The following is a 23099-nucleotide window of genomic DNA, read 5'->3' on the forward strand; positions in this document are numbered from 1 at the left end:
TCTGGGTCCTTACAGTGAAGGATGGGGAGGAGGAGAAGAAGAATTTCACTTCTTTTCTGATATTCCTTTTATATTAGAATTTCAGCAGAAGGATGTGGCATGATCTTTTTTTAGGTGGGTCACAAATCACATAATTTATGGACACGTGAATGGTAAAATACGTTTGCAGTGTAAGCCTACAATGTCTACTCAGAAGTAAACCTTGTGTAGATCAATAGGTGTCATATCCTAGGAAGTGACTGCAGCCTAAAAGCATGCTGAATTAATTGTGTTCAGCTCACACAACCATCTCAGATTAGGGATGGGTGAATCTGTTGATTTTAATTTCTCTTAGTTTTTATTTTTCCAATCTTCAATTCCGTTTTCCACATCTGGTTATATTTTTTTTGTAAAGGCCTCATGAAAATCCATCAGCATTATTGTGTGAATTTCTCCTAATATGCCCGTCTGTATGCAATTTTACCCAATATACACAAATGCTCCAATGCATTTTTGTATGTTATTCTCACTAGCATACACATTTTATGCACAATAAATGAATTATTTTGCACAGTACTCAGCTGTAGAGCTGCACTACAAAATTCATAGAATTGTGAAGGGTGGCTGTGTTTTGGTTCTTGTATTTTAGGAAATACAAATTAGGTGGGTTTGCCTTTAGGCTTCCTTGGGCTTCCTCAACCTCGGCCCTCCAGATGCTTTGAGACTACAATTCCCATCATCCCTGACCACTGGTCCTGCTAGCTAGGGATCATGGGAGTTGTAGGCCAAAAACATCTGGAGGGTAGAGGTTGAGGAAGCCTGGGCTAACTGAATCAAATTCTACCCTATCCTGACCGCAGATCCAGTGGTGGCTGGTGCCCATGGAAGGAAGGGACGCCAACAGTAGCTGGAGCCAGAGCCAGTCACAGTCAAAGCCAATCAATTCTCGTTTTGTCCCCATCCTTGTTCTTGCTGAGTTCTACTAGGGCAACCTGGAGACTAAGGAGGGGAAACTAACAGGCATGAGATTCCTGCATTGCAGGGGGTTAGACTAGATGACACTTGGGACCCCTTCCAACACTATGATTCTATGATCCTCCATTAATTTACCTAATCCCTTTTTAAGGCTGTCGAAATTGGTGGCTATCACCAGATGTCGTGGTAATGAATTCCAGAATTTAACTGCATTGTACGAAGAAGTCTGTCATCTCATCTGTGCTTAATCTCCCACCCTTCAGCATCATTAGATGCCCCCAAGTTCAAGTGTTAGGAGAGAGGAAATAAAACTTCTCTTTCTCCACACTATGCATAATTTAAATACCTCTATAATGGCCTACATTGCCTTTGCCCCCACTAAACTATTTAAGCCCCAAGCATGCTAACATCCTCACAGGAGAGTTGCTCTAGCTACCCTGATCAATTAGGTGGCCTTTTCTCTTCTCCTTGTAAGAGGTCAAATGTTCAAATGCTCCCCATACAAGGGGTAAAAAGACAAAGCACAGCTCCTTGAACACGGGAAAAGAGTCAGCCAAGCATCTCCCTGGTACTCAATCTGAAGTGGAGCGATGCTACTGAAGGTATAAACTTCTCTTTAATTTGGGGCATGAGGAGGCTTTGAAAACTGATTTACCACAGCTCCCTGCATCATTCTCATGGGAAACGAACAGGAGAAAGCCATTTCCTCCTACCCTACCCTAAATTCCTAACACTAGCACCTGCAAGGAGCAGGCTAGTTTGGGGGATGCTGCGAAGGCTGTGTTTTGTGTCACAGCTCTGCCCTCGAATACCTTGCTCCCACTCCACATCCCTCAGCACCTGCTGCCTAAGGCAGCCACTTCACTCCGCCTAACAGTATGGACAGCCTTGGGTGGATGAGAGTTCCCTTTGCGTCTTCAGAATCTCCAACCAGCAAAGGACCGCTCAGAATCCATGGCCATGAGGAGTCTAATGTGAAGCAGCAGAAAACGGTGGAAGGGCATCTCTCGATCCAACTACAGGGGCAGCCTTGCCACCAGCTACCCTTATGTATCTGCAGCTGTAGAGACAAGATGCCACTTTTGCAACTGGGTGACATCCATTGTCCTGAGAATCTCAGTCTTTTCCTTTCTTAAAGAAACAGAAACATGGAGAGCTGGTCACAGTGCAACTCCAGTTAGCAGCTCCAGTCTTTAACTTCCTTTATGTTGACGAATCGCAGGTCTTCCCAGAGCCTGTAAGGCCCATGTTTGGGTCTGATTTGTCATCCTCTGTGGCACTCATGCCTCAGGGCCTTCTGTTTGGCATTTGGATGTCCATGGGGACGAACGTCACCGTTGTGGTGCGACTGGGACTACTGGTGTCCTGCCCCAGCGTGGAGGGGGTTGTGGCTTTGGCGTTCTTCGGTTCCAGCTCCCGCTTTGTCCTCATGCGTCTGCAAGGAGCAAAGCAAACACTGCATTATGTCAGGGCCCACGGGTCTTGACGTAATGTCTCAGGATGGTATCCATTTCCCCTTCCTCTGCAGTATTGCCCAAGGTGGGAAGGAAACCTACAGCATCCTCTGGCCTCTTATGGGCATGCTGCGTGATCAGCACTCCCACACGATGAACTGTGCCACACCAACCCTCTACCTGCAGCCTGAACTGTGGCAAACAGGCCAATTTGGACAGGATTTATCCACTCCAGGAACACAAGATTCCCAAAGTCAAAAGGGAGGAATTAATGATGCAGCATCTCCCCCTTGCCACACTGCTGCCCTTCCCAGAAGATGGGAATAGAAAGGCCACAGTTCAGTTGCAAATCATAGGCTTTGCCTGCAGAAGGTCCTAGACAGGATTAGGAAAAAATCCAGCCTGAAAACCTCAAGAGCTACAGTGGTACCTCGGGTTTACTTAATTCATTCCGGAGGTCCGTTCTTAACCTGAACCTGTTCTTAACCTGAAGCACCACTTTAGCTAATGGGGCCTTCCGCTGCTGCCACTGCTCTGCCAGAGCACGATTTCTGTTCTCATCCTGAAGCAAAGTTCTTAACCTGAGGTACTATTTCTGGGTTAGTGGAGTCTGTAACCTGAAGCGTATGTAACCTGAAGCGTATGTAACCTGAGGTACCAGTGGCGTAGCGTGGGTTGTCAGCACCCGGGGCAAGGCAAGTAATTTGCGCCCCCTAACCCGTGGATTTGCACCCCCTAACCCGTGGATTTGCCCTAACCCCAGATGTTGCGCCCGGTGCGGCCGGCCCCCCCTGCACCCCCCACGCTACGCCACTGTGAGGTACCACTGTACTGCCAATCCTGAGCCAGATGAATGAACTGTCTGGCTTAGTATAAAGGCAGCTCCTTATGTTCTTAAAAGGGAGCAACTCTGATGTGCATTCTTGGTCCCTTCTCCATTGTCCTGGTTTACTGGATAGCTGTCGAAGCAGCCCCTGCTGTAGCTGCTCCCATGTGATCAAGATAACACAAAACAGGTCCATTTAAATACATCAAAAGAGGCAGCTGATAATGCATTTTGCCTCTTAGGTCACTGCCACTAAGCTCCACCCTCCTCTCTATTCACTGGATCACCCTTGCATATTTTGCCCCAAAGCAGCAGCATATCACCCTCTTCTCCATTCATTGGGTTGAATGCAATGCTAGTCCTACTCAGAATACATCCATTAAGTACCTGACAAATTTAGGGCCACTGATTTCAGTGGGTCTGCTCTGAGTAGAGCTTAGTTGGATACTGCCTTTTGGGTCTCCCTTGTACGGCATATCACCTCTAAGTGAGGATCTTGCAAAAGCAAAAATTGCAGGGCCGGGCTGTGGAGCCACACCACAAACACAAACATGAAGCGGATCCCGTGGAAACACCTGCAAAACGCAGGGAACGCTGCCCACAGCCTGCTTGTTCTCTTGAAAAATCAAAGGAACTTGAGCCCAAAGCCAAGTCACTGACTCACCTATTATACATTTTCAGCGAGAGGAGAACTGCCGTGAATATAACTATGATGCCAACTACAATGGCCGCCACAATCGCTCCAGAACCTAACAGGAGGAAGGAAAGAAAAACAATACTAAAGTGCTAGTTACAGGTAGGTAGCCGTGTTGGTCTGCTGTAGTCGAAACAAAATAAAAAAAATCCTTCCAACTAAGTTTGTTATTGGTATGAGCTTTCGTGTGCATGCACACTTCTTCAGATATTCTTCAATACTAAAGTGAATGGGGGTCAGCCAAGGTTTTGGATTTTCAAAGTGTCTCCAGGGAGATTGATACCTTAGTTACATCTGAGGGCTCAGGGGGGTCCATAGCTCAGTGGTAGGGCATCTGCTATGCATGCAGACAGTCCCAGGTTCAATCCTGGCATCTCAGTAGGTGTGGCGATCACACAGGGCCCCTGGACGTTTCACGGTCTATTGACCCTGTGCCACCACTGCGGTTGCTTTCTTCGCTGCCACCACCCCGCTGCTCACGGGGACACACGGAGTCCAGACAGTTGCTAACATAAACAAATAATCAAGTTTATTTTTAAGTGCAGGAATAAGCGTATGGTTTCAGTTTATTTTTCTCTTGTCAGTTTCTTAAAACTTAGTTCCTACAACTTCAAACTGAATTAATCCCAACTATCTATCTAACTCCCTAACAATTTCTCTCACTCTCTCACAATACAACTCAACCAACCCACTGCGTATTCCACCCTCTTCCTTCTTCAACACCCAAGCCTCAACTCCCAACTCCCAAACCTCAACTGTCAACCCCCAGACCTCAACTGTCTTTTCAAAACCTCCCACTCTATCTTTTACTCTCCCCTCGCATTCTCACTGGTCAATCACATCACACCCATTTTTAACTCTTTCCTTGACGCATCCTAGGGGCAAATGCCACAGTAGGGCTGCAAAATACCCTCATCTGAACCCCTGGAGAGCTGTTGCCAGTCAAGGTAGACCAAAATGGACTAGATCAGCCAATGGTCTGTCTCAATATAAGGTAGCTTAATGGGGGGAAGGACCCTAGCTCAGTGGTAGAGCATCTGCTTTGCATGCAGAAGGTCCCAGGTTCAATCCCAGGCATCTCCAGATAAGGGTTGGACTGACTCATGTTTGAAATGCTGGAGAGCCACTGCCAGGCAAGGTAGGCTGTGTTGAACTAGCTGCTACCTGTCTTTATTTGTTCCTATTCAGTGTGATTAAAAATATATATATATTATTATTTTCTTTGACTTTTTCACTTTCTCAGGAGCGTGGATAGGACCACCAAACACTCCCCATTTCTTAATCACAAACTCCTTTTGAGAAAGAACAGACTGTAATACAGTGGTACCTCAGGTTAAGAACTTAATTCGTTCCGGAGGTCCGTTCTTAACCTGAAACTGTTCTTAACCTGAAGCACCACTTTAGCTAATGGGGCCTCCTGCTGCCGCTGTGCTGCCGCTGCCCAATTTCTGTTCTCATCCTGAAGCAAAGTTCTTAACCCGAGGTACTATTTCTGGGTTAGCGGAGTCTGTAACCTGAAGTGTCTGTAACCTGAAGCGTATGTAGCCCGAGGTACCACTGTATCTCCTTGGAGCATGCACAATGATAGTAGCGTCAATCCTTTGAATCTGTGTCAGTGACTCTTTATTTTCAGAGGAAAAACAGCTTCCTTAGGACTGAAATAGGTGTGACTTGAGAGATCCAGGACTGGATTTTACATTGTGATTTTTTGATCTCTTTAAAAAAGCTGTCAGTGGTTCCTTCCAAATTTTTTATCCCAGGGATAGCCAGCCTGATGCTCTCCAAATGGTGATGGACAACTTCCAACATTTCTTGCCATTGGCCATCCTGGCTGGGGCTGACACACAGTCCAAAATTATCTTGAGGGCACCAGGTTGGCAAAGGCTGTTTCATCAGGAGAGTGGTCCTGGAGCGGGAGATGTCTTATTTTTAACTACCATGCTATTTCCCCCATTTAAAATGCCTCACACAATAACCTGTTCAAAAACATGCAGAACTTAGGCATGCAACCCCAAAATGTCAGCTTTGCATTTATCTTACTCTGATAAAGAATTTGTTCTTGAGACTTTGTGGCTGCATCTGTTGAAAACACAGAATTCTCAGACACCGGCGCAGCTGTCGTCATCTTGATCCCAGCTAGGCAGAAGAAAGCAAGAGCTATTTTAGAACTGTGCAAAGCGAGCAAGGGGAGAAACAAAACAGGTGCAAGGAGATCACTCTCTGGGCCAATGCCTGATAGCGGAATATATACAGAACTCTTTGGTCTTATCCAGATAATGGGTTGCATCTAATGCTGTGTGAGTGGCGTCAGACTAGCGCAACCAGATTCCTTCTCTGCCTATGTGGTCCCTAAACCTGCTCCGGAGTCCGGCAATGGCACTCATGCTGAAACATCAGAAACAGCGGGAATGCTACACGTACACACACACACACACACACACCAGCTGGTTGAAAAGAACCTGTCCACAGCAAATCCATCATGTACGTAAGTCACCAGTGAAGTATGTGGCATTGCAAACTATGGAGTGTAAGAATGCCATTCAGATCCATTCCTACACAGAGACACCTGTATTGGTGGGGGGATAAGTAAAAGCATGTAAATGCCAATCAAATACAAAAAGCGAGTCTGTTGGCCATTCTATATAAAGCTAAAGAGAAGCTAAGAGGCCATTTGCATGAACAGTCATTCATGAAAATGCAATCATTCTAGCATTGCAAAGTTTGTTGATACTTGCAGTGGCACAGAAACAGCAAACAGTCTCACAGTGAGTGGAGCAGGCAGGGATGGCAGTGAAATGCAAAAAGTACAGCCTGTGACAATTCAATTACATCTTTGTCAGTAGAGGTCCAAGTGACCGTGGTGGCTAGGAGAGGGGAGAGCCATGTATGGCACCTTGAGCTCCTTGGAGAGACCGTAATGCAATAAAGAAACCAAACAAACAAATAACACCTGGAAGGCACCACACCTGACATATACAAATGGCATAAAGGAAAGAATGAATTCTCTTTTATGTCTCAAAAGCTTCTCTGCCCCATTGCCTGGGGGAGATTCTTACCCACCACAGGCTACTGAGCAAGTGGCTACAAGTCTGGACAGATTTCTTTCATCCCATGGTACCTTCTGGTTAACAAGGTTTTGCAGTTTTTTCCAAAACAGCACAAAAACCTGACAACACTGTTTACCTGAGCTGTGAGTGGAGATTCTTCTTTGTGAATGGCTGTTAGCTCTCTGAAATCAACAAGCATTCCAACCTCAATGCTCAATTTTCAATCTGGCCTGGGCCAGAGCTACAGTTACTTGCAGGAAATTGACCCAATTTGTGACTATGCCAAGAACCCCACCCACACCCATTTCAGTGAAAGAGAGCTTAAGTCTTCTTCAGTTGCTTAAGGGTGAAAACTTCAGGTTTGGGAGGTGGAGAACCAGGGGAGCATCCTCAGTACAAAGCCTGAAAGGGCCAGTAAAGCAAGTGCAACAATTGCCAAGGACCGTGAATCCAGCTCTACAATGACTGTTCTGTAGGTGGAATTTCAACCAATCCAATTTCTGAAAAATAAAAATGGGAATATTCAGATAGCTGCTGGCAGCCTGCGAGAATGTTGGCTTTCTTCTGAAGTTTTGCCCCCAGTTTTCAAAGCTTTGAATTGCAATGTTGTTTGTGTCCAAGCGGCCTTGCTATTTCTAGCCAAAATGGGGAGAAGCAAAAATGAAAATAACTCAGGCCCTGAATCCATAACTAGGTCATTCTCCTCTAAGTGAATGGCGCCTTTGTGTGTCCAAGGCTGAGTTACTTTTGTAACATGATAATCTACTGTGGTCGGGGATATGTCCCCACGCTTCCTCGCCGCTCTCCCTCGTTTGAAAGAAGAATTGAAATCTCAATGTTCTATTTTCCAAATCCACCAACCCTATGATATACGGTTTTTGTTGTGAGTTTGCAGTTCTCCTGATTCAACCTGTCCAATACATAATGATGGCTGCACCTTCCTAAAGCAGGATCTGCGGTGGTTTTACCACCATCCAATACAGTCCAAAACAGGCTTCTGGAAACCCAGTTCTCACTTAATAAGGAAATAAATGCAGCAAGGGGCTGAGTCAAGGGACTGTGCTCTTCTTGCAAGAGGGTGGCAACATGGAAAGGCCAGCATGATGGGAAGCTGGAGGAAAAGGCTGGATAAATATTATTGTAAGGCAGCTGGTGTAAGGGCTACTCACACACAAGCTAGGTGGAGCTTTCACGTTGAAGGCTGTGTAGGGAGGGGGGAGAAATTCAATTTAGTTTGCATTTAAAGGTGAATATGTCTGGTTTACACTTTCCAAAACACCATGCGAACCAAAACACAGAGCCATACTTTGAAATTCACGCTTCTTAGAACTTTGCAATGCAGTCCTCTAGCCAAGTAATGTACTCAAAAGGTAAGAGTGTGCAAATTAATGCACGTATTAATGAAAATAACACACAAAAACTATTAGGGGAAATTGCTTTGCGGAAAGGTGTGTATTAAGGAAAACTGCATACAAACACAAATTGAAGTAGAAATGCAAAGAAGTGAATTTAAGATTGGAAAATGAGAAAGAGAGAATTTGAAATTGACAGATTCACGCATTCCTAGATGTTTGCCTTCAGGTACCAATTGCAGGGAGAGAAGCAAATAGCAAAGGATGGGAGAACTGATGGATAACCTCCTTCAGACGCTGGATAGAGGAACTACGGCTCAAAGCAGCTCAGATGACCACAGTATCTCCTGTACCAACTCCGAGAGTTGGGGCTACCATGTTACAGTGATTGTACTCCTACTTACTGGGTCAGTTCCAGATAGAAATAGTGGATGACTGTATCCTCAGCCACTGGCAGCTGATCAGTTTTGTCCCCAATGCTATTTAATATCTATATGACTCTTCATTTTAAATGTTTGGATTTGTACACCGAGTTTTATTTGTGATGGGCAGTTGTGTTTTGTTTTCGTATTGTTTTTATCTGGTTTTAGAAAATATTACTGCTGGATTCTGCACCACCTGCAGTTTCCAAAGCATCTTCAAAGGCACTTGGAGCTGTCCGTGGTCCAGCAACCTTCGACCAGGCTTGCCCTGGGGGTTCCAGTGTCAGAGCAGAACACAACACTCGCAATCTAACAATATTTGGAGGGCCACAGGTTCCCCACCACTGACCTCCATGTGCTGTTCAACTGCTTCTTTAATTTTTGACTTGTGCTACTTGCAATATAGCTGAAATCTTATAGTTATCCTAACTAGTTAAACAATGGCAATATGTCTTGAACACACAGATGCTTTTACTTGGCCACAGTGAGAAACAGACTGCTGAACTAGATGCCCCTTTGGTTTCTCTTGCAAGCCTTTGTAAGGCCCTGCTGTTTGGGGAAAATCCTTGCTGTTTGCAGGTGTTCACACACCCTTAAACTGTATTCCTATGATGTGCAAACTAACAAACGGAGAATGAAAGAGCCCTTATTGGTGCAAAGAGACTTCTCCTGCAAGGCTGTAAGAATAAACACCCACCATCTACTTCCTCAGTGGTCTGCATATCTCACTGCCTTTCCTGCATTTGAATGTATAGGGCTGTAGCCAACTAAGTTTTACTCAGAGTAAGACCATTGATACAATGGACCTAATAAACTTAACAATAATAATTTGGTCATGTTCATTAATTTCAACAGAACTACTCTGTGTAGGACTAGCACTGGATATAATCCATAGCTTATAATTATCAATCTGGTAGGACATATAAATTAAGAAGGGCAGTTTTTATGTTTAAGTTAGGATCTATGAAATACTTTTATTGTTAGTGTCCATTTACTGGTGCTGGAGGAGACTTTTGAGAGTCCCATGGACTGCAAGAAGATCAAACCTATCCATTCTTAAGGAAATCAGCCCTGAATGCTCACTGGAAGGACAGATCCTGAAGCTGAGGCTCTAATACTTTGGCCACCTTATGAGAAGAGAAGACTCCTTGGAAAAGACCCTGATGTTGGGAAAGACTGAGGGCACAAGGAGAAGGGGACGACAGAGGACGAGATGGCTGGATAGTGTTCTCGAAGCTACCAGCATGAGTTTGACCAAACTGCGGGAGGCAGTGGAAGACAGGAATGCCTGGTGTGCTCTGGTCCATGGGGTCACGAAGAGTCAGACACGACTAAATGACTAAACAACAACAACAAACTATTTTTCTTTCTCCCCCCCCCCCCCCGCTATATTTGCAAAAAAATTAAAGGAGGGGCAGAATGGCTCACTGGGCTGGCTCTCTAACCACAACCCAGCATTTGCTAAAAAAAATTGGTACCAGTAAGCACCGAGAAGCCCCCACCTATCTACCCACCCACTGCCGTTGCCTCCCTTCTTATTCATGCTGAATATAAAGACTCTTTTTCTCTTCCTGGACTGAACTCACTCGCTCGCCCTCTCCTCCTCCACAAAGCACCTGCCTTCTCTTCCCGCAACAGGAACCCGACTCTCAATCTTGCACCTTTCTGCGGGGGAAAGACACTGCTAACGGATCTGTCAGCCTGCCCTCTCCCAACACCCCTGTCCTGACCTACCAGGTGTTCTCAGGAAGGAAAAAGGAGCCATTTCTTTGGGTAGGAGCTGAGTTGACTCTCCCTTTCAACAGGCTTGTCAGTTTGGGCAGCATTTCCTGGACGGCGGGAGAGAGGAGGCCAAGGTTTTTTATTATTATTATGATTATTAATCCGAGCACCGCTGTTGATTGCCAAAACAAGCAACTGGGTGTGTGGAAACTGGCCACAGGCGAGGGTGTGTGCATGTGGGATGGGGAGGACAGTCATTGCCCTTGTTACCTTTGTCTGAATCCATCAAAAATGCACAATAGACCACTTATAGCGCACACTGAGTCCAGCCATCAGAGTGGTGTAGTGGTTGGAGCATTGGACTAGGACCTGGAAGACCAGGGTTCAAGTCCTTGCTTGGCCATGAAGCTCACAGGGTGGCCTCGGCCCAGTCACTGCCTCTCAGCCTAACCTACCTCACAAGGTTGTTGTGGGGATTAAATGAGGGGGAGAACCATGTACACCTCCTGGAGTTCCTTGGAGAAAAGGTGGGATAGAAATGCAATAAAACAAACAAACAAACTACTCTCCAATTAGGACTATGTATGGAACTTTAAAGGGGACGCGGGTGGCGCTGTGGGTTAAACCACAGAGCCTAGGACTTGCCGATCATAAGGTTGGTGATTCGAATCCCCGCAATGGGGTGAGCTCCCGTTGCTCGGTCCCTGCTCCTTCCAACCTAGCAGTTTGAAAGCACGTCAAAGTGCAAGTAGATAAATAGGTACCACTCTGGTGGGAAGGTAAACGGCGTTTCCGACTGGACCTAATGGTCAGGGGTCCCTTTACCTTTTACCTTTTTATGGAACTTTAACTGTAAGCTGGTTCATGGGTTCTGTCTCTTTGTCACACGCTATCATGACCAAGAAATGGAATCCTGGGCTGGGCTGGGCAGGGCACTGGCCAGCTGTAATTCAGCAACATTTGGAGAGCCACAGGTTCCCCACCTCTGCACGAGAGTCAAACAGAAAAGGGCTGTGATAGGCCTAGGAACATAGGACACATTCAAGGCCTTGATAACATAAAGCCATTCACTTAGAAGGATTTTCTGCTGTTGCCCCTATACTACAAAATGTGCTTCCCTCTGCCGTTTGTGAAGCAGCTTCAGACATTTTATAAAGACTCAACTTTTTGCCAAGGCTTCCCCTGACCCATAAAAAATGGACCGTGGTTTATGTGTACGAGTCCTCCGAATGATTGTTTTGTTCTTTTTTTATCTGTTTTTATCCAGCTTTTTCATAGGTTTCAGTTTGTATTTTTATGATATTGGGTTGTTTTCAACTTTTACTCAGAGTGGACCCATTGAAATTAATGGCCGGGATGACTATTAATGTCCATTAATTTCAATGGGTCTAATCTGAGTAAAGGTTAGTTGGGTCAGTGCATCTGACTGCTAAACCAGAAGGTTAGTGGTTTAGAGCCCACCCTGGGATGGCTGAAGGCAGGGGGTTGGACTAGATGACCCTTGGTGTCCCTTCCAACTCTACAATTCTGTGATTATGACTCCTTAGTTGTTGTTTTTTAATATTGTATACCACTTAAGAGGTTTTTTTTTTTTACTTTTTTTAGCAGTTTAGAAATGCTTTTAAATAAACAAAACACAGCTGCGGGGAGATTTTGCATGAGAATAGTTTGAGTACATCTCTTCCTCAGAGAGAGGGGGGACTGTAGTGGGGGGGACATCCTTTCCTAGTTATGCTTTGCTGGCTTCATGTTTGCCTCCCTGAAGGCAAGGTGGAGCCTGCTGCACCCAATAGCCCATTCTGGCTTCCTAGTGTAAACATTCTCCCATCTAACATTCCCTCTCCTATTACACTTTGGGTCAAGCTAATACAGGCAGCTGCCTCAGGCCTGTAGTTACCAGAGAGGCCTCACAGCATCCAGCAGGTAGGCCTCCCCACCCTCCTATTAATCAAGGGCTGCCTACACATTAATTTGACAGCTGACCTACAGTCCAAAGAGGAGGATGGAGAATCGGCATGACTCCCTTCAGCACTTAAGCACACACTACAAAACCCAACTCTGGGATGCATTTAAAGCGCTGTGGTGCCACTTCAAACAGTCATGCCCCCCCCCCCAAGAGCTGTAGTTTGTTAACGGTGCTGAGAGTTATAGGGAGACTCTTTTCACAGAAGTAAAGTTTCTGGAAGTGAAGAGGGATTGTTAAGCCATTCTGGGAATTGTGGCTTTGTGAGGGGAATTGGGGTTTCTGAACAACTCTCAGCACTCTTTAACAAACTACAGCTCCCAGAATTATTTGGGGGGAAGCCATGGCTGTTGAAAGTGTATCTATCACAGTACTTTTGAATGTGGCCTGAGTCTGATCTCACCCTCCAATGGCAGATATGGGGCCCCTCTGGACAGCCCTTTTATTGTGTGTCCATGACGATTTGTGTTCATGGTGGCATCAGGAAGGTTATATGTGATCCTGCTGTCCTTACTGCTTGTGCTAGTTTCCAGTCATTGCATGCTCTGTAACTTCCTGCTGAAATCCTGTAACCTCTCATAGCACAAATGTTACCGGAGGAAGGGGGAGTGTTGCCCCACTTTTGTTGCGCTATTGCGCAAGAGCACCCCGCCAGATGGCAACAGAGCAGTAACACTGCAGAGCAACCAAGCGGAATGATTTTGTGAACAGTCCAGTACAAATCAAACCCTAATGCACTATTATTGTGTCAATGACATGTTGCAACACATACATGCAGTTCTGGAAGAGCTACTAGTTCTCACTGAGGTGACAAACTGATGTCTCTGGGCTGCTCCACTTCAGACTGTGCAAGCCACTTCAGGTTTACATGACAGAACGCTCATGATGGATGGCTCAGTCAGTACAGCATGAGATTCTTAATCTCAAGGTCATGGGTTCCAGCCCCACATTGGGCAAAAGATTCCTGCATTGCAGAGGGTTGGACTCTATGACCTTCATGCTCCCTTCCAACCCTACAATTCGATGGTTCTATGATTCTTCCTTACATGCTCCCAAGGAAAACAAATGTCAAAAAGAAAAGATCTAGCTTTCTCCTTGCTAGAATACGTCTTTTAAGAGTCTGTTTAATCTTTTTATTTTTAAAGAAAAAACAGCCTTCCATGTGCATAAATCAAAAGGCCCTTGTTGAACTCCGGTTAATGATAGTCAATTGCATCAAGCAACCGAAATTGCTTGCACTAGCAGAACTGTTCATTTGCATATCGCCCTATGGGTTTCTCCCCTTTTGGATCAACATAGCCAAGCCACCTCTTTTATTTTAAAAAGTACATCTGTACTTTCAAGTAGTAGTATTTTTATTGTTTTGCTATAAGCCATAACTAAAAAAGACATTCAGATTTAAGCCACAAATTTAGCTCTTCATTTCCAGCCCTTAAATTCCAGGCCACCAGTGCAAATAAGGAAACACACAAAGTAACAGTTTTTGTTATCAAGCAGCGAAAAAGCCCCATACAAACTCACTAAACGTAACAAAATTCTCAGACAAATCAAACTCAGACAAATATTTTTCACGTGGTTTCTTATGCATTCGGTTACAAGATAGGTGCATGGGCCAGGAAGCATCAGTGCACACATTTCTGCCTTAATGACAAAGTACGCAAGTGATTTCAGATTGCATCTCCCATCAAATAATTACCACTTTCAAAACGAACATCTCCTTGTCATCAAGAAAGTACTGATTAGAAGCCATACAGGCACACTTCACTGCCAGTTATTAACTCTTTTTCAGAATTCAGTTGACCCCAGCAAAATTCATTTTACACCCAGAAGCTCCAAGTGCAACAACCAGGAGAGCCAAACGAAACCCATTGGTAAGGAACCCATTGGTAAGGAAACCCCATTAGTAGGCACAATCTCGGCATGCTGCAAAAACATATATGCATGGTAGAAAAATAATACATACAATTCCAGAGCACGAACATTCTGGAGCAGGTCAGAAGACTAGGTGAGTGCAAGCAAACTAGCCTTCTCTTGTCTAGGGACATTAATTAGAATTTGGGTGGCTTAATGATTTCCTCCTAAGTTGGTCCCATTTTGTGCATGCTGTTCATTTCCTTATTGCCTCCTTCGTTGCAAAAAAAAATAAATCCTTATAAAATCGCAATTAAACCTTCCTGGTTATTTATGGCAGGAAACACCTGGCCCAAAGAGTGTAATAGTCATAACTGGAAATTCTCTTCTCTCCCATTTTTATTTTGTCATATGACTCACACCAACAGGTAAAGTAAGAGGAGCTGGTTCAAAGTGGAATAAGGAAGGGGCTAAACTTACAACGACACAGCAGTAATCTGTCCAGCAATTAGTGGATACACTTGGAATACTGTGTATGGTTCTGATCGCCACACCTCAAAGTTTTTGGAGCATCTACCACACTGGGTGGGACAGGCACATGCAGAAGGCGAAGCAACCCTTGAAAGACTGCAGCCTCCAAACCATTTAGGATGTTATTTCATCCTTGGAGCATAAAGCACTTTTCACCATTCTGAAACAGAGGAAATCAAAACAATGGACTCCTTGCCGGCCTCAGAGATGAAGGAGGGAAGTTGTTACCAAAAACATATTGTAACATAGTATAATCCACCAGGAGATAACATTAACTTCCTGAATTGCTTTCTATGGCACTATCTCAAATCACGTAATGGTGAATATGAGAGGCCACTGGTTCAGTAGCCAAATAAAGCAAGAAGTTTCACATCGGTCTCATGTTTCTTTCCTGCCCCAAAGAGGTGGACTGCAGCCAGTTTCAGTGCACAACAATGCAAAAACGTGGGTTCTGTTCTCCTGCCGCAGAGATCACAATGCCCTCTTTGCAGTCGTGGAACCCAGAGCATTGTGTGGCTCAACTAAAGGGCATATTCAAAGTGCCAGAGGAATCACACTGCACTCAAACAAGTATGCGGCTCCAAGAGGTGGGAACCCTGTGGTCCGCAACCTAATTTCGAAAGCCCTCTGTAAGGGAACAGTTCAGAATGTCAGCAAGAGCATTCTGTCCCTTCCCTGGCAGCCCATGGGGGATGGAGGAGGGGAATGGACAAAGACACAGACAGAAATTGGGTGGCCTTTACCATTATTAGTTTTGGCTCCACCCACAGCTTGCAAGCGGCGCCACAGACTATGTCAGGGCAACGTGGCTCTTAACAGCAAAAAACAGTACTCCTATACGTTACTCATCTATGATTTTCATACACACACAGGGACATCATCTATCATACAGCTAAGGATGGGCAAATCTCTGTTTTGGTTTCTCATTTTTCCAATCTTCAGCTCTTTACATTTCCACACCAGTTTGCAGATTTTTAAAAAATTGCTCATGAGCACCCTAGGAGAGTTTCTCCTAATATACACATGTTGGTTTGAAGTTTTGTCTAATATATACTTTTGTTTGCAAACTAATGCATGTTTGCATGTTATCTGCACTACTATTACTTTTAAAATTTCTGTGCATACTTTGCCCCAGTACAGTATATGCATTTCTGTTCACATTCCTCACAAACCACACTGCAAAACTGAGAGACATGCAGATTTCAAATGATGTCTGTGCTTTGGTTCACACATTGTTTTGGAAGCTGTAAATTTAGTTGGTTTACCTTCAGGTGCGAACGGAATCAAATTTCTCCTCCATACATCCTCATGTAACGCACTCCCTAAAAAGACTTGCCCTGCACCTTCATCTGGTGATAATTTCACGCCAGGTAGATTTTGAAATTTTCCCAACCTTTTTCATCTTAACAAAGATAGTTAAGTTTAGAGAGGATAGGAGACAGAATAATCTGTTCATAGAGAAGTGGAGAATGTTTGTTATGTAGGAGTAACAAAGTACAATGAAACATATGTCATATGTTATTGGGTGCATTGCAGTTTGTACTTTTTAAATAAAATGCATTATTTTGTTGTGGATTTATAAGTTGCATATGTATATGATACTTTAATAAATAGGCTTCTTTTCTCTCAAGAGAAAAGAACTGTGCCTTTGATAGCTTAGCTGGTTAGAGTGTGGTATTGATAACACTACGGTTGCAGGCTGGATTCCTGTAAGGTAAAACTGCATATTCCTGCATTGCAGGTGTTGCACTGGATCAGGGGTAGGCAACCTAAGGCCCATGGGCCACAAGCAGCCCACAGGTGTCATTTAACCGGCCCCCGAGCCGCCCCCGAATCAAGCTACCCACTCAGCAAGTCCCCCCGTGCTGTGCTAAACCGGCGTGGGGACTCGCTTCTATGGTGCTGGAAATCGTGTCTGCGCATGCTCAGATGCCGAAAATCTCATCTGTGCAGGCACCAGAAATCATGTTTGTGCAGACGCAGACACCAGAAATCGCAGCCGCGCACACTTACGTGTGATCTGGCCCATGGAGGGATCTCCAGGCGAGGTAAACCTTGCTGACCCCTGCACCAGATGATCCTCAGGGTCCCTTCCAGCTCTAGGATTCTAAGATACCTTAATGCCTTCAGAACACAGGAAGCTGCTTTATATCAAGAGATTCCATTAGTTCACCTAGCTCAGTATGGTCTATCCAGGGGGTAGTTCATGTGGTGACCTCCAGATGTTGCTGAACTCCAACTCCCAGCATCCCTGACCACTGGCCATGTTGGCTGGGGATGATGAAAGCTGAAGTCCAGCAGCATCTTCAGGGCACCCAACTGGCTAGCCCTGGTCTACATTGACTGGCAGCGGTTCTCCAGGGTTTTCAGAGACGATTCTCTTCCAGGCCTACCTGGAGATGCCAGAGATTGAACCTGGGATCTTCTGCATGCAAAGAAGATGCTCTGTCACCAGGCTACAGCCCTTCCTCAGATCCTTGGTACTGGTGTTATTCTCTGTAGCTGGTTTTACACTGATATTATTCTACTGTCTTTTTCAGTCTCGTTTAGATTTCACATTTAGGGCGGAGGGGACCAGAGTTAAACATACTTCAGGTTTTTTTTTTCTTTTTAATTTGGCTTGTACACCCAAATAACTTCTGCTACCAGGTAGCATGTAATAAATACTGCAAATTAAACAAATAAATGCCTTTACACGCTGAACAGGCTCCAGAATAAACATACCACTATTGTAATGTTTTATGCCAAGACAAAGAAGGAAAGAAACGGATATGCAAAAGTGAGAAACTGCTAACAAGAATTAAAAGTGTAAAATGTTTTCCCAATCTTGCTAGCAATTATGTTTGTTGTTTTAAATTTAATTCCAACCCAAACAAAAACCAGACACTTCTGATTTTCCTTGATGATTTGGGCTGGCTTTACCTGGTGGCGAAAATGAGCTTGTATGGTCAGCTCCAGAGTGCCGAAAAGAGGTTTTCATAGCAGCATGAGAGAATGCCTTAAGGTAGAAGATTTAAACATTAACTAGACATATTTTGTACGGTATTCTCAGAACGCCATAAATAAGCACCACTTAACAATCAGAGGTGGGGAACTTGTGACTCTCCAGATGATGTTTGGCTGCAGCTGCCATCATTCCTGACCGTTGGCTATGCTGGCTGGCACTGCTGGGAGTACAGGTCCTGGGACTCATGTGGTCTGCCCTCCTTCCCCAAACTAGCCTGTTCCCTACGGGCGCAGTGGAGGTATAGTGCCCCACTGCTGTCCAGCAGGCTTTGAATGAAAAAAGAAAAGAAAAACATATTTCCATTGCCTCAGGCAGCTAAATGTTTTGGGATGGCTCATCTTACTTTCCAGGTAGGGATGAAATTTAATTCAGTTCATGTTCACACACACATCAACCTTTGACATTTGAACTTCTCCAAATTTTGCAGTGCCGATCAATGTCTACAAAAAGGCAGGTATTCTGGTGGCACTGTAGTCTAAAGCACTGAGCTTCTTGGGCTTGCCGATCAGAAGGTTGGTTTGAATCTGCACAATGCAGTGAGCTCCCATTGCTCTTTCCCAGCTTCTACCAACCTAGCAGTTTGAAAGCACACCAGTGCAAGTAGATAAGCAGGTACCGCTGCAGTGGGAAGGTAAATGGCATTTCCATGCACTCTGGCTTCTATCACGGTGTTCCGTTGCACCAGAAGCGTTTTAGTCATGCTGGTCACATGACCCAGAGAGATATCTGTGGACAAATGCTGGCTCCCTCGGCCTGAAGCGAGATGAGTGCAGTACCCCATAGTCACCTTTGACTGGACTTAACCATCCAGGGGTCATTTACCTTTTTAACTTTACAAAAATGCATATACAAGGGTAAAGAGTGCATAAAAATGCATATACATTAGATAAAATTATATCAAAAAATGAACTATATTAAGGGGAAATGCTTTGCAAATATGTGCATATTAGGAGAAATTTGCATTAAAATGTTGATGAGATTTATTTTACGTACTAAACTTGAATGCTGATGTGGAACTGTGGAGAACTGAACCTAAAGTAGGAAAAATGAGAAACTGAGAGAAACCAAAACAGTCAGATTTGCCCATCCGTACTCCCATCTCTTGACCAGCCCTTCTAGTCTTCCTCTTGTGCCCCCCCAAGCCTCAAAAACATGCAGCCATCCCAATACTCTTACAGAAATCTCGGAACTGTAGCTCTCCAAAGGGAATAGGAATCTCCACACAACTCTCGGCACCTCTTAGGGAAGTCATGATGACTGGTAAAGAGGGTAAATTAACAGTGCAGATGCAGCCCAGAAAGCAGCTCTCCTTCTCAGGATTCAGCTAAAAAAACATTGTGATGTTCACAGCTGGAGTTAAAGTAATGACATGGTTGTTTCTTTGAAGTTAGTGCACTGATTTCAGTGGGTCTTACTTCCAGTTATCTGTGCACAGAATGGCAGTGTTAGTTAGCTAAACGTCTCTTGTTTCAGTCAAGCCGTGGTGAGAATACTCACTAGTGACAAAGTATAAGAAATGGCTGTTTTCTGGGTGTGAGTGAAGTATGAGCATAACATGAAGAGTGACCCAAAAAGAGACCAGGGATGCAATCCTATGCCTACTTACCAGGGAGTAAGTCCCACTGAAGTCAATGGGAATTGTGAGATCTGTAAAGTATTGTGTGGAAAGTGATTTCAAGTCTCACTTGTATATATGCTTATCTCTGCTATAGTCAACACTGCTTTAACATTAATTTCCTCTCCCCGAACAGCTGGAGCATTGAGATCAAAGGTTGCCATGTTAATTGTACATGCTGTACAAATACCTCAAATGTTTTTCAGTAATGAAAATGACTGGGACTGAAATCTTTGGTTAAGAAAATACAGCCACCAATATATGCATCCTTAAACACTAACACTACAACCCTGTAAACCAGAGGTGTCGGCCCTTTTTCAACCCAAGGTCCACATTCCCTTCTAATAAACCTCCCTAGGGCTACACACCAGTGGTGGCAGGGATCAAATGAAAAAGTGGCTGGAGTAAACCATGTAAACTTTACCTTTATACACACCTTCTCTCTAAGCTCCATCCAAAGTTGAAGGACACATTCCAGCCAGGCAAAAATCCTCAGAGTGCACAACAGAGGTGTGGCCTGGGGAGAGTTTCAAGGTCCAGATAAAGAGGCCTAGAGGGCCACATTCGCCCCAGGCTTGAGATTTCACACCCCTGCTATACACACTTACCTGTAAGTCCCACTGGACTTTATAGAGCTTACTTCTGAGCAGATATGCAGAGGATCACTAAATTACAGGATTATTAAATCAGCATTGTGGGGTTTTTTTTACTGCCAGCAACTGCCTGTTCTCTTCATTTTCTTCTGCCACTGCCCTTAGTGCTTTTGTATTCCTAATTTCTATGGTTGCCATCTCTCTGTGTGTGTTGTGCGTATGCATGTCAGAACCCTTGTACTTTGATTTGCTGTGTAACAAGCTGAAGTTCAACAGGAAAGCCTTTCCCTCACATTGCCCCAAGCAGCACCTGTTCATACCTAAACAAAAAAAGTATTTAGGTGTTGAAAACAGTATAATGAAAGTCTTGCCTAGCACAGAGTTCCAGAGAGTAGTTAACGCCACACTGAAATTTGTGGAGAGAATATTATGTGGCACCTGTAAAAGTTGGAAGGGACTCCAAGGGTAATCTAGTCCAAGCCCCTGCAATAACCAGCCTCCTTCTGCCCCTGCTCCTCAGTCCAAACTCTATTGCATCCAGAAAACTGTGCAACCCCAGAGACAGTGCACAAGTGTGCACCCAGAATAAAAATAATTTGTGCATTTATTTTATTACATTTATATCCTGCCTTTTGTCATGGAACCCAAGGCGGCATAAACATCTGGTTCCTGAGCAGGTAGTTAGTTACACATCCAGGGACTGATTAGAATCCAAGCCTGCTTAGCTTTAGCAAGGTAATCATAGAATTGTAGGGCTAGAAGGGATGACCTTGAGGGTCATCTTGTATACCTGCAGACCAGAACGCAAGTCAGTAACAAACACTTCACTCTTAACTCTACCAGGGGTCAGCAAACTTTTGCAGCAGGGGGCCGGTCCACTGTCCCTCGGACCTTGTGGGGGGCCAGACTATACTGGGGGGGGGGGAATGAACAAATTCCTATGCCCCACAAATAACCCAGAGATGCATTTTAAATAAAAGCACACATTCTACTCATGTAAAAACACGCTGGTTCCCAGACCGTCCACAGGCCAGATTTAGAAGGCTATTGGGCCAGATCTGGCCCCCGGACCTTAGTTTGCCTACCCATCCTCTAGGCTCAAATAGCCCCTAGAGTGGTGTATTCTGCAACATGTCATTGACACAACCACCGTGCATTTGTGGTGCATTTATACTGAACCGTCCATATGTCATTCCTCTTTATTGCTTATTCTGTGATACTTTCTCAATGTTACCACATTATTGCAGTCTGCAGGGGCATATTTCTGCTATAGGCCAATGAAAGTGGTACAAAAAATACCGGTAAGCCTGGAACGTTTGTGGTATAAAAGGTCACAGGATTACAGGAGGTTTCCAAGCACATGTTTTAATCGCAGATGGTATCCGAACTGGATTTGAATTGATACGTGCTGCTGTTTGTTTTAATTGTTCTATTGCAAATGTTTTAAGTGTGTGTGTGTGTGTGTGTGTGTATGTATGAGAGAATGTTTCACCTGCATTTATACATGCAATTGTTCTACACATGTTTATTGCATTGAAAATGGCTTTGTGATACCTAGTGAGAAGTGAATAATAAATAAAGTAATATTTTTAATTTTTTTAAAAACCCCACCAAGGACAAGAACTTTTGGAAGGTAAGAGCTGTTCTTAGAAGGGACTCTCTTGAAAACTGGTGGACTCTCCTTCATGGGAGGGTTTTAAGCAGAGATTGGATGGCCATCTCTCAGGGATGCTTTAGTAAGATTCCTGCATCGCAGGAAGCTCGGAATCCCTTACTACTAATACACAATAGTCACAGCAACACCACCTCTCCATCACCCACCATACAAGTGGAAACGTCCAGGTTCAAGAGTCTACCTAAAGCCACACATAAAAGGAATTAAGGAAATAAAGCATCCTCCCTCCCTCTCTCTCTCTCTTACACCCCCCACCCCCACCCCCCTCTTACTTATATCAAATTCTGGCCGAAGGCTGCCACCTTCCCAGCACCTGTCGAGGTGATCCGCCTCAGCTCGGATCCCCTCTGGGCAGCTCTCTTCCAGCCGGATCCTCCGCGCGTTTTGCGCGGGAGCCTGTTTCCCTCAGAACTTTCTCTCCGTCCCCATCGAAGCGCGAAACAAGTTCCCGCCCCGGGCCCGCAGGGGATGGGCACCGTTGTCCGGAAAGAGGACGGGCACCGGGGCGCAAACCTCTGCGCGCTTCCTCGGAAGCTCCGGCTTGGGGACTCCTCCTCTGTCTCCCTCCCGTGGCCCCGATCCTCCGCGCACCCACCTGCTCTTGGGGAGCCCGGCCTTTACCAGACGGCGCGGGAGGGTCTCCGGGCGAGCTCTGCCATCGGCTCCTCGGCCAAATACCCTCAGCTCCCTTGGCAGCGGCGGCAGAAGTAGCAGCGGGCGTGTTTGCGCAGCCGGCCCCACCCGCCGCCCTCCCCTCTCTCTCTCTCTCTCTCTCTCTCTTTTTCAGGTGATCCGGCTGGGGCAGGGCCAAGTGCCGAGCCCTCTTCCTCCTCCGCCCCAGCCGTGGGCACAGCAGAGAGAGGGAGAGGGAAAGAGAGGCGAGGGAGGGGAGAAGCCATTGCTCTGCCCCAGATCTTGCTTGCAGAAGCCTCTCCTGAGTATGGGGAGGAGAAGCGAATAAGAGTTCCCTTGAGCATGTGCAGAGTGCGTTGCCCTCTCGCCATCGCGGCGGGAATGCACGTGATCACCGACCCCACACCACAGGCGCTGGGGTTACATGCATGTTCAGCCCCTCCCCACAACGTCGGCTGCATTTCAGTCCTTAAATGAATGGTAGAGAACCTTCGTGGTATCTTAAAGTAGACCCGCGGAAATCAATGGACTCAGCATTATGTGGGGGCCGCCAATGACCACCGACCCCGCATACACACGTACCTCAGGCGTGATCGCACGCAGGCACAGAATCATAGAGTTGGAAAGGATCTCAAGGGTCATCTAGTCCAACCCCCTGCAATGCAGCAATCTCAACTAAAGTATCCATGACAGATGGCCATCCAACCTCTGCTTAGAGGGAGGAGAGTCCACAACCTCCCAAAGGAGATCGGGAGGGAGA

General features: G+C 45.3%; 1 protein-coding gene across 4 annotated transcripts; it reads right to left on the reverse strand.

Moving 5' to 3' along the window:
• Positions 1-535: 535 nt before the first annotated feature.
• NCMAP (non-compact myelin associated protein) lies at positions 536-22756 on the reverse strand. Of its 4 annotated transcripts, none has more exons than XM_053398777.1 (5): positions 22302-22756; positions 10484-10578; positions 5969-6064; positions 3899-3983; positions 536-2389 (listed from the first exon to the last, which is right to left on the reverse strand). In XM_053398777.1, exons 2-5 carry the CDS (start codon positions 10512-10514, stop codon positions 2242-2244), a joined length of 360 nt encoding a protein of 119 aa, XP_053254752.1. In that variant the 5' UTR covers positions 10515-10578; positions 22302-22756; the 3' UTR covers positions 536-2241. The 4 variants fall into 4 exon arrangements, with proteins under 4 accessions (XP_053254752.1, XP_053254755.1, XP_053254754.1 ...); XM_053398780.1 differs by lacking the exon at positions 10484-10578 and adding an exon at positions 20648-20821; XM_053398779.1 differs by lacking the exon at positions 10484-10578 and having other exon boundaries at positions 22302-22752.
• Between the last annotated feature and the right edge of the window lie 343 nt (positions 22757-23099).

The sequence above is a fragment of the Podarcis raffonei genome, chromosome 8 (assembly GCF_027172205.1).
Source record: "Podarcis raffonei isolate rPodRaf1 chromosome 8, rPodRaf1.pri, whole genome shotgun sequence".
In the NCBI taxonomy this organism is placed as follows: Eukaryota; Metazoa; Chordata; class Lepidosauria; order Squamata; family Lacertidae; genus Podarcis; species Podarcis raffonei.

Excerpts from the sequence above, each read along its gene's own strand:
- NCMAP (XM_053398777.1), bottom strand. The coding sequence starts at position 10,514 with ATGGCTCCTTTTTCCTTCCTGAGAACACCTG. Across the intron at positions 3,984-5,968 it reads AGAACAAATTCTTTATCAGA|GTTCTGGAGCGATTGTGGCG; the intron begins GTAAGATAAATG and ends TCCTCCTGTTAG. Across the intron at positions 2,390-3,898 it reads TCGCTGAAAATGTATAATAG|ACGCATGAGGACAAAGCGGG; the intron begins GTGAGTCAGTGA and ends TGCTCCTTGCAG.